This window comes from Tasmannia lanceolata, unplaced genomic scaffold, assembly GCF_043159265.1.
Source record: "Tasmannia lanceolata isolate RefF3 unplaced genomic scaffold, GAP_Taslan_0.1 ptg000044l, whole genome shotgun sequence".
Lineage (NCBI taxonomy): Eukaryota > Viridiplantae > Streptophyta > Magnoliopsida > Canellales > Winteraceae > Tasmannia > Tasmannia lanceolata.
This window is the reverse complement of record NW_027518721.1, coordinates 18773007-18791980: the sequence shown is the minus strand read 5'-3', so window position 1 is coordinate 18791980 and position 18974 is coordinate 18773007. Positions and strand designations below refer to the sequence as shown.

The window sequence follows — 18974 nt, the reverse complement described above, 5'->3', positions numbered from 1 at the left end:
GCAGAGAATCCCGCTGAGATTGCCAGAGCTGTTGAAAATCAGAATCAGAGGTTGCGTCCTGAGGAAGATGAAGACGTTCTGTTGAAGCAGCTTAGAAAGACCCAAGCTAATGTTTCTATCTGGGGTCTGTTGATGTCATCACCTAAGCATCGTCAGGTTATACTTCGCGAACTGAATACAGCACAGGTGTCTGTGAATATAACCCCTGACGAGCTGGTTGGGCTCGTGTCTATGGCCAGAGCAGCTATGACCGTATCTTTTTCTGATGAAGATCTGACTCCGGAAGGTAAGAATCATACAAAATCCCTCAGAGTTACCGTCGTTTGCAATAAGAAGAAGGTACCAGAGGTTTTGGTTGACAACGGATCAGCTCTGAATGTGTGTCCTTTGAGCACCGCTACTGCCTTGGGGTTTGGGCCAAATGACTACATTCCGTCAGAGCAGGGGATACTGGCTTACGATGGGACCAGAAGGGATGTCATCGGAACTTTGGTCACCGAAATTGAGATCGGAGGTGAAATGTTTGACGTAGAATTCCAAGTTCTAGATATCAAGACCTCCTTCTTTCTCCTTCTCGGCCGACCTTGGCTTCACAAAGTTGGAGTGGTTTCTTCCACTGTCCATCAGAAGCTCAAGTTCATCAAGAATAACAGAATTATCACAGTTAGAGGGGACCCAGAACCAGAGGTTGGACAGATATCCGAAGAGCAGATTGGTTCAAGCACCATAGATGTCAGTCTAACTGGGTTTTCGCTTGAAGTTTCGACCATTACTATGGAAGAAGCTATGAACGAGGAAATTCTGTTTATGTCCAGTGCAAATGCGCAGGTAGCCCGAATAATGCGCAAATATGGGTATATTCCTGGAACTGGTCTGGGGAGAAGTTTGCAGGGTTTAACTGAGTGGCCGGAGCTGAAGGTCGCGAACAATTTGTTTGGGTTAGGATACGAACCCACCCGAAAGGAGATCAGGGAAAGGAAGCAGTACATGCTGAAGTGGGCAGAGTTGCGTCGTCGGGGCCTAGAGCAGCCTATGGGACCGTTCAGTCTGTTGATGAATGGTAGATACAGGAAAGAAGGAGCTGATCGCCCGTTCTGTGGTTTCCCCGAGCCGTGGTTGGATGAGTCTGGGAAAGAGCTGCCAGGTTTTGAAATCTTTTTCGCTGATGAATTGCCGGATGAGTACTTCCCTGGGCAGATTACAGCTGTCGAGAAACAGGAATTTGATTGGGCGGAGAACTTAGAACCGCACCTTCTAGACTCCCTCTTCGAGGTTGAGGCACCGGTCATTGCCGTGATCGGAGAAGATGCGCGCATCCTGAACCCTAAGGGCCGAATTACCCCAGCTGAGGTACCCCTTGATAACTGGACCTCTCAGGTCATTCCTCAATTAGTCCTTCAGCGTAGTCATGTTCCTCCAAAAGAGTCTAAAGTTTCTGAGTATGTGTCTGTTTCCGAGTCAAATATAAAGTCTGTTATTTCTAACAATTCTTTGGATGCAGGTACCTTAGGAAGCTTAGACATTCCTGGTGTGGGTGGCGAGTCCTCCGGTATAGATGCTGTCTATGAAGATGAGTCTGTTATAGAATATACCACAAAGTCCATACATAGTCCAGTTGAGTCAGGTGTCAACATTTCAGTTGACGATACAAACTTTTCTTTTGAGCATACTGTAAAGCCTGCTGTGGGCCAATTGATCAATGATGTAAATTTTGATTCTATGAATGAAATGAAAGACTCGTTTCAGCATCTTCCTGTCTCTGTTTCTGCTTCTCAAATTGATAAAACTAATAACAATGATCAAGACTCCCCCTCTTATGAGGATACCGACGAAACTCCCCCTGAGATCAAACACATGATTACTCAGGAGGAGCAGCGTCGCGCTAAACCACTCGAAGAAGAAATTGAAATCGTCAACATAGGTGATGAAACCTTAATCCAGGAAATACGGATTGGCAAAACGTTATCCCCGGAGGAGCGTGAAGAATTAATCACTTTGCTTAAGGAATACAAAGAAGTTTTTGCTTGGTCCTATGATGACATGCCGGGATTAAGCGAAGACATTGTCCAGCATCGTCTTCCCCTAATCCCAGGTGCCAAGCCGAAAAAACAAAAACTTCGAAAATTAAAACCAGAATGGGAATTGAAAGTCCATGATGAAGTCAAGAAGCTGTTAGATGCGGGCTTCATTCAAGTGGTTGAATATCCGGAATGGCTGGCTAACATAGTACCGGTGCCCAAGAATGACGGAAAAGTCAGAATGTGCGTGGATTTCAGAGATTTGAACAAGGCGAGTCCCAAGGATGATTTTCCTTTGCCGAGCATCGATCTCCTGGTGGATAATACAGCTGGTCATGCTTTGCTATCCTTTATGGATGGGTTTTCCGGATATAATCAGATCAAGATGGCCCCTGAGGACATGATAAAAACTGCGTTCACCACTCCATGGGGAACATATTGCTACAGAGTGATGCCATTTGGGCTGAAGAATGCTGGGGCAACCTATCAAAGGGCAGCTACCACCTTATTGCATGACATGATTCATAAAGAGGTCGAAGTTTACGTCGATGACATGATTGTTAAATCCAAGACTCGACCAGAGCACGCCATAGTCCTGGGGAAGTTTTTTGAAAGGATCCGGAAGTATAAGCTTCGCTTGAACCCGAGCAAGTGTGTATTCGGGGTCACCTCTGGGAAGTTGTTGGGATTCATGGTCAGCGAAAGAGGGATCGAGGTAGATCCTCAAAAGATCAAAGCAATCCAAGAGATGGAGCCACCGAGGACCGAGAGGCAGATTCGTGGTTTCCTGGGAAAGGTTCAGTACCTCAGAAGGTTCATAAATCAGTTGACAATGACGTGCGAACCCATCTTCAAGCTGCTGAAGAAAAATTCTCCAAAGAAGTGGAATGATGAGTGTCAGGAAGCATTTGAGAAAGTCAAGCAGTGTCTAACTTTGCCTCCTGTCCTGTCACCAGTTATTCCAGACCAGCCACTGTTGCTGTACCTATCTGTCACTGACACAGCTATGGGTTGCATGTTAGCCCAGCAAGACCCTGAGTCGAAGAAAGAAAAGCCTATCTACTACATCAGCAAGAAGATGCTGGAGTACGAAATCAAATATTCTATCTTGGAAAAGACTTGTCTGGCACTGGTTTGGGCAACTCAGAGGCTTAGGCATTACCTATTATCGAACAAGGTTCTCTTACTCTCACGGATGGATCCGTTGAAGTACTTGTTCGAGAAGCCCGCCCTCACCGGGAGAACATCCAGATGGTTGCTGCTATTGTCTGAATTTGATATTGCCTATGTAACCCAGAAATCAGTTAAAGGGCGTGTGATAGCTGAGCAGTTGGCTGATGCGCCTGTAGATGAGAATGCAGTTCTGACGGTAGATTTTCCTGATGAAGAGATCATGGCTATAGAAGATGAGGTCCCAAGTACCAGATGGTTGATGTATTTCGATGGTGCCGTGAACAACAAAGGTCAAGGGGTTGGGGCAGTGTTGATATCTCCGAAGAAAGAGTACATCCCCGTATCCATCAAATTGCAGTTCAAATGTACCAACATTGAGGCCGAGTATGAGGCTTGCATTGCCGGTCTCGAAGCAGCCTTGGCTTTGCATATTCAAGAGATAGATGTTTTCGGGGACTCGATCTTGATCATTTGTCAGATCAATGGTCAATGGAAAACAAAGGAGGATAGATTGATCCCGTATCACACGCATCTGGATTCCCTGGTCAAGAGATTCAAGAATGTTACGTTTACTCATCTATCAAGGACAAGAAATCATTTCGCCGACGCGTTGGCTACACTAGCCTCAATGTTGGATATCTCTGCATCAATGGAAGTTCAGCCTCTAGCAGTGCGGTTACAATGGGCTCCAGCGCATGTGAACGCTATAGAGATAGCAGCTCGATGTCCAGATGGAAAGCCCTGGTACATTGATATAAAGAATCTCATTTTAGGCCAAGGGCACCCCCCGGAAGCGTCAGGAAAAGAGCGGAGGTCTCTCCAGAAGTTGGCGGCTAACTTCATTATCTGCGGCAATGAGCTCTTCAGGAGGTCGTTTGATGGAATCCAGCTTCTTTGTGTAGATGAAGATCGAGCAGCTGATCTGATAGAGCAGACGCATGAAGGAGTCTGTGGGCCTCACATGAACGGAAAGATGTTGTCGAGAAAGATCCTGAGACTTGGGTACTACTGGCCAACTATGGAAGCTGACTGCTTCGCATTTGTGAGGAAGTGTCATAAATGTCAGGTTTACGCCAACCTCATTCATGTGCCGCCTTCTGAGTTACATTCTCTGACTTCGCCGTGGCCGTTTTCAGTCTGGGGAATCGATATTATCGGAAAGGTGTTTCCGAAATCTTCAAGTGGGCATGAGTACATCCTGGTAGCCATCGATTACTTCACTAAGTGGATCGAAGCCGCATCCTTCGCATCGCTGACTTCAGCCTCAGTTGCCAAATTCATTCGAACGAACATCATCTGCAGATATGGGGTACCGCATGAGCTGATCTCAGACAATGGATCGCACTTCAAGAAAGAAGTGGTACGCCTATGTGAGGAGTTCAAGATTAAGCATCACAAGTCCTCACCATACAGGCCCCAGACAAATGGAGCCGTCGAAGCTGCAAACAAGAACATCAAAACCATCATCAGCAAGATGACAGAGACGTACAGGGACTGGTCAAATAAGCTACCATATGCTTTGTGGGCTTACAGAACGTCGATCAGGGCCTCTACGGGAGCTACGCCATATTCCCTAGTGTATGGGATGGAAGCGGTCCTACCAGTTGAGCTGAGAATTCCTTCGTTAAGGGTAATGATGGAAGCTGGTTTGCCAGAATCAGAATGGGCAAGGGCCCGGTATCAGGAGTTGCAGATGATTGATGAGAAGAGGCTCAGAGCTCTGTATCATGTCCAGGGGTATCAGCGTCGAATTGAGAAGGCCTTTAACAAAAAGGTGAAGATCAGAGATCTCCAGAAAGGTGACCTCGTTTTGAAATCCTACAGGGCACCGGTCCATGATCCCCGAGGGAAGTTCAGACCAAACTGGTCGGGTCCTTACATTGTCGATGAAGTCCTGCCTGGAAAAGCCGTCAGACTCCTTGATCAAAATGGTGAAAAACTAACAGAACCTACAAACCTTGATCAACTTAAAAAGTATTATGCCTAAGACACCAGGAGGCTGTCCTTGGTCGATTTGAGCTTCAAATCCAAAAATCCAATTGAAAAACAAAAGAGAAAAGTCAAAGACCGTTTGCAAACCTTTTGAGCCAATAAGCAAAATCAAAATTTCTTTGTCACCCTCAAACCAGGGGCATCTTTTATGACTTACGCCATAAAAGATGCAAAGCCTGAACTACGCCATGACCTGATCCCTTTCCACAGGGTACGTAGGCAACTTGACAACGTCGGGTTCGGTCAAATCTTTCAAAACGGTTGAAAAGAAAAAAAAAAAAAAACAAAAGAGAGAACTTTCAAAAAGAAAAAAAAGAAGTCAAATCAAAACAATCTCAACCCAAAGTCCCCAATGGGCGAACTACGCGGACCTGATCCTCACTCTTTGGAGGTACGTAGGCTATCTGGAAGGGTCCAGATTCGGTCCAGTCAATGCAAACACCCTGATCCAGTTCTTTCAAACCCTAACCCACCTATAAGTCCTCCTGGTGTGATAAGGCAAAGGTTTGTGGAGAAACAGAAAAAGAAAAGAAAAGAATAATGGAGTCTTAGACCCGCTAGACTGAAAACCCGAAAGGGCGGTCTAGGCAAAAGTTAGGGTCATTCGCCCGCTAAGCTGAAAACCCGAAAGGGCGGCTTAGGCAAAAATCAGGGTGCAGAGCCTGCTGGATGGAAAACCTGCAAGGGCAGGCAGTCCAGGCAAAAATTAAGGCAAGCGGTCCGCCAGATTGAAAACCCAAAAGGGCAGTCTGGTCATGGCAGTGACTTCTCGCGAAGGACTAAATTTCAGAAGCTGGCAAGACTTTCATGCCTGTATCGGCATCACTTCAAGGTCTGAAAAGTGCCGGCAAGGCTTCCTTTGATATTCCTCTAAGCTAGGGGTTAAAACCGAGCAATCCAAAGGATATAATAACCACGACTAAATACCAGAAAGAGGCGAAATCACCTTAAAATGCGGTATTCAAAGAATTTCAAGAGTGGTAAGCTGTACCTTCTTAAAACAATTATCAAATTAAGAAGCAGATTCAGTCTTTCCTGAAAGTCAGTCTTGTAAATCGGTTGTGTACTCACCAAAAGTCCTTTGTCAAGCAGTTGTCAAGGTCATTCTTTGTCAAGCCAAAGTCATGTACTCAGTCGAGTCAGGTGTGTCCCAAAATGACCTGTTTGGGTCCAGTATCCTTTCAAAAGCTGGGGTAACAGATACCAGAAAATGAAGTCGCATCTCCAGATGGCGAGATGACCTACATGGTCTAGAAGCGCGGCAAGCTCTCAGGCCCATTTGAAATTCCTGCAGCAGGCAGGAGGTTGAAGATGTGTCAAGCAGAATCAGTTTGCTTGGAAGTTGAAAACCATTGCAACCTGAAGTTCTGATAGCTGGCAGAAAATTGAAAGTATTTCAGGCAGAATCAGTCTCTTGTGCATTTTGAAAGCCTTTGAGGCCCGGAGCCCCTGCAATTGGCATAAAAGTGGTAGACCTTTCAGCAAGGGTCAGTCTCTTGCACCTTCAAAATCTTTGTAACCCAAGTTTCATAAAAGAAAGCTTGAATCTGTTTGAGTTTTGTTAAGACTCCCGAACTGGAAGCAAAATTTTACTAGGGGCATCTTTTATGTCCTGACGAAAGTCAGACCATAAAAGATACCTAGCATGCATTGATGTTTGAGATATCAGTTTTAACGAATCAGGATTTGAGAAAATCTGAACGCATTTTTCAAATCAAATTTTCAATTTGGGAATGATCACGATGCTGTCTAATCATTCCCCCCTGTTCATCTGTCAAGATGCTGTCTTCTCAGATCCCAATTCAAGTTTGATCATGATGTTGTCTAATCATTCCGCTGTGTTGATCTGTCAAGATGCTGTCTTCTCAGATCCAAATTCAGGTTTGATCATGATGCTGTCTAATCATTCCGCTCTCTTCATCTGTCAAGATGCCGTCTTCTCAGATCCTAATTCAGGTTTGATCATGATGCTGTCTAATCATTCCGCTTTCTTCATCTGTCAAGATGCCGTCTTCTCAGATCCTAATTAAGGTTTGATCATGATGCTGTCTAATCATTCCGCTTTGTCGATCTGTCGAGATGCTGTCTTCTCAGATCCCAATTTAGGTTTGATCATGATGCTGTCTAATCATTCCGCTTTCTTCATCTGTCAAGATGCCGTCTTCTCAGATCCCAATTTAGGTTTGATCATGATGCTGTCTAATCATTCCGCCTCGTTCATCTGTCAAGATGCTGTCTTCTCAGATCCTAATTCAGGTTTGATCATGATGCTGTCTAATCATTCCGCCCGGTTGATCTGTCAAGATGCCGTCTTCCCAGATCCTAATCTCGGTGTGATCATGATGCTGTCTAATCATTCCGCCTTATCGATCTGTCAAGATGCTGTTCTCTCAGATCCAAATTCAGGTTTGATCATGATGCTGTCTAATTATTCCGCTTTCTTCATCTGTCAAGATGCTGTCTTCTCAGATTCCAATTTAGGAATGATCATGATGCTGTCTAATCATTCCGCTTTATAATCTCCAAATCCCTGAGTGGCTTAATTAGAGGCTGTCTAATCATTCCGTTCTGCAATTTGTGAGAGTCTGTCTCACTCCCCCTTGAGAGTCCATCTCAGTAGTCTTGTCGAGAATCTGTCTCGTCAATTCATCTTATCATTCCCTCTCGATGAGAATCTGTCTCGTCGATCCATCTCGTCCCTTTCGTTTGAAATCTTGGGCCAGTCAAAATGTGTTGTCTGTTCCGCTTTGGCATTCGCGCGACAAGCGCCCTCTGCCAAAGAGGGGCATCTGTAGACACCCCATTTTGACAGGGCCCTAAACCCGTGTATTCGAATGAAATCCCGAGGTCAGGCGGACAATGAATGGAATTAATCTGAGCCTAACCCGATTGGCAGTTGAAAATCTCAACCCGAATTTCATGAATCAACCCAGGTCGCATCCCTACCCGTGTCTCGAGCTCGAGCCGGGCGTAGCTTAAAGAAATATAAAAGGGAGGGTGAATTAGCAGGGCATGGGTGTGTCAATACTAGCTTACCATAGGCAAACAAAAAAAAATTTATTTTATTCCGCCCCCTTTTCTACCCGAGCCCCCCCCCCCCCTGTAAGGATAAGAGTAGTTAAAATACACTAGAGGGGGCTGTCTAGAGCAAAAAGGAGGGGTTGCGTATATCTTTCTTCTCTAATTAAAAGAAAAATCAAAGTATAGGTGTGGGGCAAGAAGGAGATAAACCCATCTTTAAGGGTATTCTTGGGTGTGCTCATTGCTTCCCCTACAAGCAATGAGCAAGGACCCTAAGATCAAAGGAAGGACAAGTGTAGGGCCATGATGGAAGGCATGTTTAGGGTTTCAATTTTTTGCACAAAGAGAAATGATCTAGGCCATCAAACGAAATGGATGGTGAGGATTAGAGCTAGGTCCCAACCCTAGTTATAAAAATCAAAAAAAGAAAATTGGAGAGAGAGCCCATTCTCGTTGAAAAATATACAGAGAGGGAGAAGAGCAGAGAAGAAAAAAGATAGAAAAGCAAAACCACCATCTCTTCTCCTCATCCACCGAACCACCACCACCACCACCACCTCCCTCTTCCTCCGGCCGAAATCCGGCAGAACTCAGCCACCACCTAGCCTTTCTTCCCCAAAGCCCAAGTCCACCATCAGCCAGCAAGAAAACCATTTCAAAAAAAAAAAAAAACCCAAACCACCACCAACCGCACCACCCCAAACCACCACCAACCGCACCACCCAAACCCAAAACCCATTTCCAAAAAAACCATTAAACCCAAAACCCATTTTTTTTTTTTTTTTTAAAAAAACCCACCTCCATCAACCACCACCGTCGGCCACCATCCTCTGCCGCCTCCACCTACCTCCCCCATTTTCCCTTTTTCTTATCACTCAAACCCGCCATTTTCTCCGGCCAAGCCACCGGAATCCGGCCAAAAAAGGAGAAACACCACCACCGGCCACCCTCTGCCACCCACCCAAACTCGTTTTCAACCTCCACCACCATCTTCCCCTTTCACCCACAATTTCCACCTCCATTTCCCTCCCTGCAGAGCCCCCTGCCAAAATCCATTTTCGTTTCACCATCACCGACCACCTCCTTTTTTATTTTATTTTTTATTCTCCTCCATCAGCCACCACCACCCACTTCACAGCCACCCACCGCCAGCCACAACCGCACCCCATCCAAACCCATTTCGAAAAAAAAAACAAAAACCCCACCTCCACCGTCGGCCACCACTTCCACCTTCACCCATTCTACACAAACCCTTCGAAAAACCAAAACCCCATCTCCACCTTAACCTTCCTCCAAACCCAAACCAGCCACTCCCCCATCTTCTCCAACCCAAACCCCCCATCCGACTCTCCCTCCCCCATTTCCGTGAGCAGTTTCTAAAAATTTCAAATTTTTTTTAGAAAGAGAGAGAGAGAGAGAGAGAGAGAGAGAGAGAGAGAGAGAGAGAGAAGAGGGGCTCGTTTTTTTTTATATATAAAAAATATATATATAATAATAAAAAAAGGGGCATTTTCCGAAAGGGAGCTCGAGCTCCACTTTCCGGGCGCTCTCTGATCAACCTCGAGGCCCCATCTCCCCATTTCGTTGTCCGCCATCTGCTCTTCGCTTAGGTAACTCAAATATCTCATCTATTCATTTATTTTGTGTTTATTTATTTATTTATTCTATTCTTTTTGTCTCTCTAATATTGCATTGCACCTGTGATGATTGGTTTGGCTTGCCTGCTTTGGTTTTGGTTCTAATAAATATGCCATGAGAAAGATTAGATAAGGATGAGTGAATATTCTTGGAAATGGATTTTGTGATAAGGCCAGTCTTTGAAAAAGGTTTTGTATGGAGTTATAATGCCAGTTTTCTTCATTTAGATTTAACATTACTCCTGCAATTTCATCTATTTTATCAAGTCCTTATTTCCTTATAGGTTAGCACTGGCTTGTCTGGTGTACAAGTTGCATATTCATGTACCTGAAAGATTGTGTAGAATTACTAGGCTTTTGGGTAACTGTCTCCTGAGAGAGTGATTTCAAAGGGGCTGGTATCCTGATTAGGTCCATAGCGCAGCCTTGTGGTCGCTTAATGATATGAATTCAAAGGTGCATGTGATAACGGTGGTATCAAAAATAGCAACTGCCATGATACTGAAATTTGCATGAACTGACTTGTTGCATTGGCATTTAATTAATCTTTTCCAATTATTTGGCAAATGCTCGGTGGAGTGATGGAAATATTATAACTGATTAGAGCATCCCTCAGGTAATTAAACAGTCAGGATAGGTAAAATATCCTTCATTTCATCCTTGCATTGGCATCTCCTTGTCTTAGGATCCCTTTGACCTTCATCTATAACTCTAATTCTATTGCCCTATGCCGAGGCGTTAATCATTCCTTAAGATTTACCTTGCTTCCAGCATTATCCCCCAGAGTGTTCCGTTTCCTTCTTCGAGTCTTAGAATTCAGCTGATTCCAAGAAGTTTCCGTCGATTCGGCAATGACGGAATGCTTCTTGAGCCAACCCCTTCCCTTCCTGCCTTTGAGTCTTCGCAGGTTAAGGGATTTCTTCCTCTTTAGAGTCAGTCCTAGAGAGTTTAGGAGTCAGTTTTACCATCCTAGGGTTTAGGTGTCTGTCCTACCCCTGTAGAGTTTAGGATTCTGTCATATCCCTTCATAAAATTTAGGATTTCGTCCTTCCATCTTTCAGAGTCAGTCTTCAGCATAGGAGTCAGTCTTTAGTCTTTCAGGGGTCTGTCCTATCATCATAGGGGTTAGGATTCTGTCCACCCTCTCATCAAGTCGTGTTTTTTTTTCTACCCACTCCTGCAAGGTATAGGATGCAGTCCAACCCTTGCAGAGTTGTTATTCTGTTCGTTCCGCATTTTTTCTCCACTCCTGCAAGGTATAGGATGCTGTCCAACCCTTGCAGAGTTGTTATTCTGTTCATTCCCCCCCCCGCAAAGCATAGGATGCTGTCCAACCTTTGCGGGATATCAGGAGTCTGTCCTCCCCTTGTGATGATGGGATTCTGTCCTCTTGTGTCGAAAAAATCAAAAACATCTGAAAATTCAAAAATCTCAAAAATCTCGAGTCATTAGAGTGTAGTTAGGAAAATCTTGTCCGAACTACGGATGGCTTGATCCCTAGCTGAGGGGTACGTAGGCAGCTCAGGCGTGCTGCTGGCACCCTGAGTTCAGTCACTCTTTTCGTCATCATTTTTGTAAATATTTCTCACCTTTCCGTCCGAACTACGGATGGCTTGATCCCTAGCTGAGGGGTACGTAGGCAGTTCAGGCGTGCTGCTGGCATCCTGAGTTCAGTCACCATCTTTGTAAATATTTCTCACAACTTTCACAATTTCCACAACTTCAAAACCTTCCAAAACTACAAAATTTCTTCAAAATGACCTTGCAAATCGGCTTCAAAAGATCTTCCCATAGAGTTAGGAGTCAGTCCTAGGCTTTTGGGGTGTCTTAGAGTTAGGAGTCTGTCCTGATCTTGTGGATTTGTCATGTCTGGTCGTGTGAGTGTCCTTAGAGTTAGGAGGCCTCAGGTCGTGGTCGGTTAGACACTTAGTTGAGCCGATGGCTAGACTAGAACGCGCTTAGAGAGCCCATGGTTTTCCTTAGGACGCACAACCTAGTCACACATAGGGTTTAGGGTCCACTTGCATTAGTTAGGGCATATAGGGAGTCCTAAAAATTACCATTCACTCGAACTTAAGTAATGGCGCAAGAAGCTTTAAAAACTAGTCAGGTCTAGTTGATCGAGTCTAGGATAGCAGTCCTAGAAGGTTAGGCATTGTAGTTTAGCATAGGTCGTCGAACTACGTTGGCTCTGATTCTTCCCGAGGCCGGGATACGTAGTGCAGCTAAGATGGATGGCCATCTTGGTCCGAGTCAATTATCGCATTAGAGTTTAGAGTTTGTCGTGTGGAGTCGTGTTGTGTTGTATGTTTTGCTGTGTTTTCTTACTTTCATGTACAGATCCTATACCTTTAGATGTAGCATGCATGTGTGTGCCCACCAGAACTTAGACACCAATTAGGCATGGCACTCATAATCTAGCTATTCTTAGGTGACATCTTTCATTTCCTTTTTGTGCTTCTTTTCGTTCCCATTTCGCGTGATTTTCGCCCAAAATTCTTCAAAATTAATAATAAATGGCATAAGAGACCAGGTGCTCGCACTTGGGCGAATTGGGGGCGCCTAACCCCTTCCCCATTCGTCATCAGGCACGGACCTTTTATATATCTCTGGTTATCTGTTGTGACAGAGCACAGCATGGGATCCAGGGCCCACTTCCTTGGATGGCGACTCTTTCTTTGTTTAAGGTGCTTCTCGAATCCGGGCTAGTCCCCGAATCGAGAGGTATCTCACTTTACATCGCCTCTCATGCTGTGAGGGGCACTCTTTCGAGAGTTCCTTGGCGGAGCTCTCCTTCACGTGGATGATCCTGAGACTCGCGTGGGGGCACATCCCCCCGCCCCGTCTCGGATCGGGGTCCACAAGGCTTTGTCCATCCAATCAGAGTATCACCATTTCGCTTGGCCAAAATATGATCAATTGGTCAGATGTTACTCCAATTAGACAACCAAAGCCGGAGTCGAAGTGTTTGCTTTCAAAGTTTGTAGAGTGATCAGGGATGGATCTAAAATGGATGCAAAGGGGTCAAAATCAAAATCTGAGATTGACCGATTTACTAAAGATAATTTCACCATATGACATAAGAGAGTAAAGGACGTCCTAATTCAATAGAGCTTTGCTAAGATGTTTGATAAGAAATTATGGCGAGTCAGAAAAGATGGAACTAAGAGGCTCAGAAGACATTGATTCAAAGGCTGTCAGTAATATTTAATTATGACTGGCAGATAACGTTATGTTTAATATTATGAAGAAAAGATTTACATTGTTTCAACAACGAGAGAAGTTTGAGAAGCCTTATAAGCCAAAAAATCTACTATCTCCTCTCCCTCGTCAATGTACACGAATGGTATGAAGAAAAAAATTAAAGATCTTCCAACACTCTGACACATAAGAGCTACTCTACTCTATCAAATTCGCCATTTCTTCCTCTCTAGTACATTAATGACGATGATGATGATAATAATAATGATAATAATGATGACGATGATATTAGGACATGTCACATGTATAACAATGTTAATAGAAGTCGCTCTTGCATAGCTCCACTGATCGCCCGTTGATTGGTTGTGTTGGCCTTGAGTTACATTTGTAATCTTCATGCAATGGTGCTTTCAACGCAGCTAATTGCTCCTTAGACATCTCTCTCACCTACAAACATACATATATACATGCATGTTACTTAATACAAGGCCAAATAAATCACAGTTTTTGAAGGAGAAATGATGACTCCACCCCCATTTCCCAGCATTCCCACCCTTGTTTTTTTGGCTATATTTCTTTCGACGAAGAATTACGCCCATTTTTCCACTTAAAAAATGGGCATAAAATTTGTTTTAATATCACCCATTTTGCGTCGAAAGGAGCAGAGTGATGGAAGCTCTCATTTTTAGGGGAAAAACAAACAAAATGAGTTGAAAATGCTGGAAAAGGTGGTGAAAATATACTGGATTAGCAATGCATTGCGGCATTCATTACGGTCTGATCACGACGAGATTAATAACTAATACTCATAGTGAAAGGTGTTATGTTTGGGTAGGATGAGTCTCTTGAAGATATATTCAAGTAGAGTTTATACACTGATAGTTGGGTATATACCCTTATTCACCAGCATTGGACAGTGGTAATGAGTGGGACCCATTACTTCCTTACTCGGGTCCATCCTCTCACCAGTTTTATCTTGAAACACCGAATTTTCACTGTATACATTATTCATGTTAAAGAGCAAAAGATGAGATACCTTGCCAAGGATGTTCCAAATGACATTCTGCGTGCAAGGAGGTGATGTGAGTGATCCTACGTATCTAAAATGCACTTGGGTGACCTGTTTAATTTGCTTAGATCTCAAGACTCCGATGGGAATTTGTGCTTCTTCATCAGCTTCACACGATTCTTTAGCCAATCGATCCAAGTGATCGTTTATCTGTGACCCAGAGAAGATTTAATTTATTAAGAAATGCATTCTTCACATCCATTTGAATCTTTTGATTATGGCTTCTCTGTACATTTTGTACCTGAAAGAGAAAGGGATCGGGATCCCCAAATTGGAAGAGGATTGCCACTATAGAGATGTTGCCATTGTGGCTCTGATGAACTAGCTGAAGCTCCGCAGGATACCTGCAGGGTAATTTTTAATGCTTATTTACATGAATAATAAATGTAAAAGGTTTTTATTATTTTTTTAATGTACAATTAGTGGGGTTGTTTTGATAAGCTTGTATAAGTTGATGTTTAAGTAATATTATTGAAATGGTTTTGTATAACAAGATTTTATTTCCAATTTTATTTAGAGTTTTGACATGTGCACCCTCTTTTTTAATAAATGTACTCCTCCCTTCATTTTACACTTTTCTTATTAGTTTTTTTTTTTTTTGATGCCATAGGGTAACCCCACCCCACTTCGTGGGGCGGGACTAGTCCCTAGGGATGCACGCAGGCACTCGGTAGACCACGCGCAACTTTTCTTATTAGTTGTTAAAGGCTACAACAATTTTTAAAAAGTCCTCAACGACCAAAAAAAAAAGCATTTATTTAAGTAATCAAGGAGTTATGTAGATCATTTCCCTTATTTATTTATTTCTTAATTTGTTATTATTAATAAAAGAGGGCCCGTAGTAGTGTGCGTACCATATGCTTTCTTCATTTTAATCAGCATCATAAAATTTTAAAATCAATTTTAATTAATAATAAAATTTTAAAAAATGGACATAAAATGAAGTGAAGAGGGTTACTGGTTTCCATCTATGGTGTGTTCAGAAGGCGAATGCCAATGCATGTGTTTCAATATGTAGCTCTCTCCATCTATTAACAACGATCCCGCATTTCCTTGTAATCTAAGCTGCAAAACAGACCAAAATCCTCTCCATAATCATACTTTTCTTTCTATGAAAACCACTTAGTGTATATAAGCCATGTTTGGATTCCAGAAAAAATATTTTTATCGAAATTTTTTCTCTTAAGAGTTTTTTTTCTCTTCGACGATTTAGAAGCAGATGATATGCTTATGGCTTATTTAGAGAAATATCATAAAAATTGAAGTTTCCTCTAAATAAATCTTGAACGGCCGTGGTTTAAGTTAACTCCTTTTTTTTTTCACTTGTAATCAAACAATGGAAAAGCAAGAAATTCTTGAAAAGTTTTTCTTTTCCAATCTTTTTCAAAAAAATTCCTTCAATCCAAACAGCCCTGCATTTCCGCCTCTTTTGTTTGACCTTTCCTAAAAGGGAAGTGATATATTCGCCCCCTTTATTTACTTTGGGAGAGCCCCTTCTTTTCCACTATAGAAAGTAGGACTTGATCGGATCGATAAGGCTATGTTTGATTGTGAAGGTTGGCTCATAAAGTAGTGGAATAAGAAGTCAAAAGTGAGGATACAAGAATTGGATTTGCCTAGAATTACTCTTGGGAGAGTAGTGGAATAGTGATAAGTAGTGTTTGGTTGCGCGGCATGGACACTGAGAGTACTAAAGTAGTGGAATAAGTAGGGTGTCATTACCAATCTTGAGAGAGAGAGAGAGAGAGAGAGATACCTTTTTCCAAGATTTTTCTACCAAAATTATCCCAATTTGGTAGAATTTTGTTTGAAAGTGGGAACTGGGGTACATGAATGACACATGGGCACCACATGGGCGAAAAAATAATATTTATGTCTAACATGTTTGAGAGTCTCATAGAATTTCAATGCAATATTGATAACCAAATAAGGAATCTGATTTACTTTTCTATCAAAATTCCAATAGATGCCAAGAGTTTGTGCAACGAAGACATAGGATCCATTTAGAAGTGGATCCATTGACACTCTTGTTTATTTAAAAATAAAATAAAATAAAAATTTCAAGTATAAAAACTCCCAGTATTTTTTCTTTCTTTTTCTTTTCATAAATATAAAGAACAAACCTCAATATTGAAGCCATTGTTGACTAATGTGGCATTTGCTGGTTTGTATTCTCTGGCTAAAGGTTCCAATTTTGCACTCCTCACAACATTGTTCTTCTCTATGTTTATCGGAGATTGAATATTTCCGTTCGAGCATGCCAAATACTCAGGGCTCAAGCTCCCCCATTTTTCTGGCCCGAGTAGGCCGGTATAACCAAATTTAGCCATATGATCTACGAAAAAGTAAAAACAAATAATGGTCAGTGCCAAAAAAATTTCTGTTGTTTATCCTTGGGCATGCTAGTAGGATGCAATTTGTATCTGAGTTTACAATCTAAAATAATACTTGCATCACAATTTGGATGGAAAATTCATATGGGTTGCCCTCCCAAACTGATACTAGATGAATAAAACAATAAGTTCTTGTTATGGATGTTAAAGTATAAAAGATAAATAATACCTTTCTCCAAAAGCTTAAGCTTTTGGAGAAGTTGGTAAGTTAACATGGTATCAGAGCCAGGTTTCTCGAGTTCAAACCTCCCAGATTGCAAAAATCCACATGTGATGGTCGACCCAAAGTGGGACCACATGTGCCACGTGATTGCCAAGTGGGCCACATGTGCGGGGAGTGTTAAAGTATAAAAGATAAATAATACCTTTCTCCAAAAGCTTAAGCTTTTCGAGAAGTTGGTAAGTTAACAATGGATACTAAAAATAGTTAATAGCATCAAAACTAATAGCGACTAATTTATAATGACGATAATAAATAACAAGTAAAAATACTAATAAGAGCAGCAGCAGCAGCAGTAATATTAATAATAGGACCACTCGAATCCCCACCGAGTGCGAGAAACACGCTAAAAATGACCAAATCAGCTGTGATTTCACTCCAATTTTTATTTTCTGAATGGAGCTCTCCGTTTTTTTAATGGCCTGAATGGAGTACTCCGTTTTGGAACTGTTTTCCTAATAATAATAATAATAATAACAACAACAACAACAACAATAATAATAATAATAATAAGAAGAAGAAGAAGAAGAAAAAGAAGAAGAAGAAGAATAACAACAATAATAATAATAATAGGGAAATGATATCTGTGCCAAAGTGTTTTGATAAACATGACTTGTTTGTCGTGTAGTATTTAAAGGGATGTCAGAGGATATTACAGTTCACAAAAAGCGCTTAAAGCCCTTTAAATACTACACAACAGACAAGTGGAGCACATGTTTATCAAAACACTTTGGCGCAGATATCATTTCCCTAACAACAACAACAACAACAACAACAACAACAACAATAATAATAATAATAATAATAATAATAAGAGAAATGATAGATTCACAGGCGCCCTTTCAAAAAAGAGGGCAATGGGTGCCCTTATTGGTGAAATTCACCTAAAGGCATTTATGATTTTAATTTTCTGTGCCATCTTAAACAAGATTTGACCAATGGGGTTGCCCTTTCATTCCATTTTTACAAGGGCGCCCTGCGTTTAGCATTCCTCTAATAATTGGATTGATAAACAGAAGGGTGCCCTAGTACCCACTCTAAAGAGAAATAATTAATAAAGAATAATGATGTACAAAATAATAAGAATACAATACGAAAACATGCATGTTTTAGTATTGTCCCAAGTACCCACCCTAATAGTGCAAAATATGCAAAACTAGGGTATGTTTGTCAAAGATATAATAGTAGAAATATCATTTCTCATACAATAAGGCTATTGATATTGTGGATGCTTCGCAGAAGGCATCTCGCGGATGAGCTGTTGTATGTGAGAGCAGCCACCTCATGAATAAGGACAAAATCTGCTGAAAGACACTCATTGGGCCCTACTTTGGCCTCGTTTACATGATCAGATCCGTTGATCTGGATGACAATCATAAGACTGGCCAAATACGTACGTTCAGAAATACACAATTAGATGATCATAAGCCCTTGAACCATCAAAGCCTAGTCTACGGTTCGAGAAGCTAAACTGTTAATTTTTTTTTTAATAGTCCTTTATCTTATGCATGGGATGTCTGTTTGGAATGGGACCCCAACCATGTGGGTCATCTCTTGATATTCTACAAGATCAACGGTCTCTATCTCACATACATGCCTCATGTCACCTAGTGTGACCCAAAAATTGCCTTTTGCCGTTGGCCATAATAGTCATTTTCTGTGTTGTTTTCTCATACACAAGAACTTTCCCTCTCTATCTCTCTCTCATGAGCAGAAACCAACTAGACCTTTCATGAATAAAGGCATGAAACAAACTCCTTCAAGAAAGAAGCATGGTGAAAAATAATGGAAATGATATCAGCACAACAGTGTTTTAATAATTGCACAGACCCAGTTTGTCTTTTCTGTTTTAATGGTCATGTGAGCGCTTTTTGGACACTAATAACCTTCTTGACAGTTCTTTAAATACTAAAAGACAAGATTGGATAGTGAAAATATTAAAACATGGTTGTGCCAATATCATATACCTAAAAAAATTAATAATTTTCTTACCATGTGCATTAACATAAGCCACGAGCAGCGAAGCAATTCCTACTAGGATGATGAAAACAGTGAATTTTTTGGCACCCATTGCAATTGTCCAGGTTCTCTCTGTCAAAAGAAGAGAATCAGTTTGATTTATAAGTGCACTGAATTCCCCATACTAAATTTGGAGGATTTTCTTCTAAGTTTAGAGGACTAAGAATGTTAGTTGAGATTTCATGTGGAAACTGTTAGTGCTTTTTAACCACGAATGTATTCTGTTTGTTT

General features: G+C 41.9%; 1 protein-coding gene across 1 annotated transcript; it reads right to left on the bottom strand.

Annotated features, from left to right (window-relative positions):
* Positions 1–13059: 13059 nt before the first annotated feature.
* Positions 13060–18875, bottom strand: LOC143863933 (alpha carbonic anhydrase 1, chloroplastic-like). The gene is made up of 6 exons (XM_077374730.1): positions 18717–18875; positions 16235–16446; positions 15070–15176; positions 14353–14455; positions 14079–14261; positions 13060–13489 (listed from the first exon to the last, which is right to left on the bottom strand). The coding sequence occupies exons 1-6, from the start codon at positions 18793–18795 to the stop codon at positions 13358–13360; spliced, it is 816 nt and encodes a 271-aa protein (XP_077230845.1). The 5' UTR covers positions 18796–18875; the 3' UTR covers positions 13060–13357.
* Positions 18876–18974: the final 99 nt, after the last annotated feature.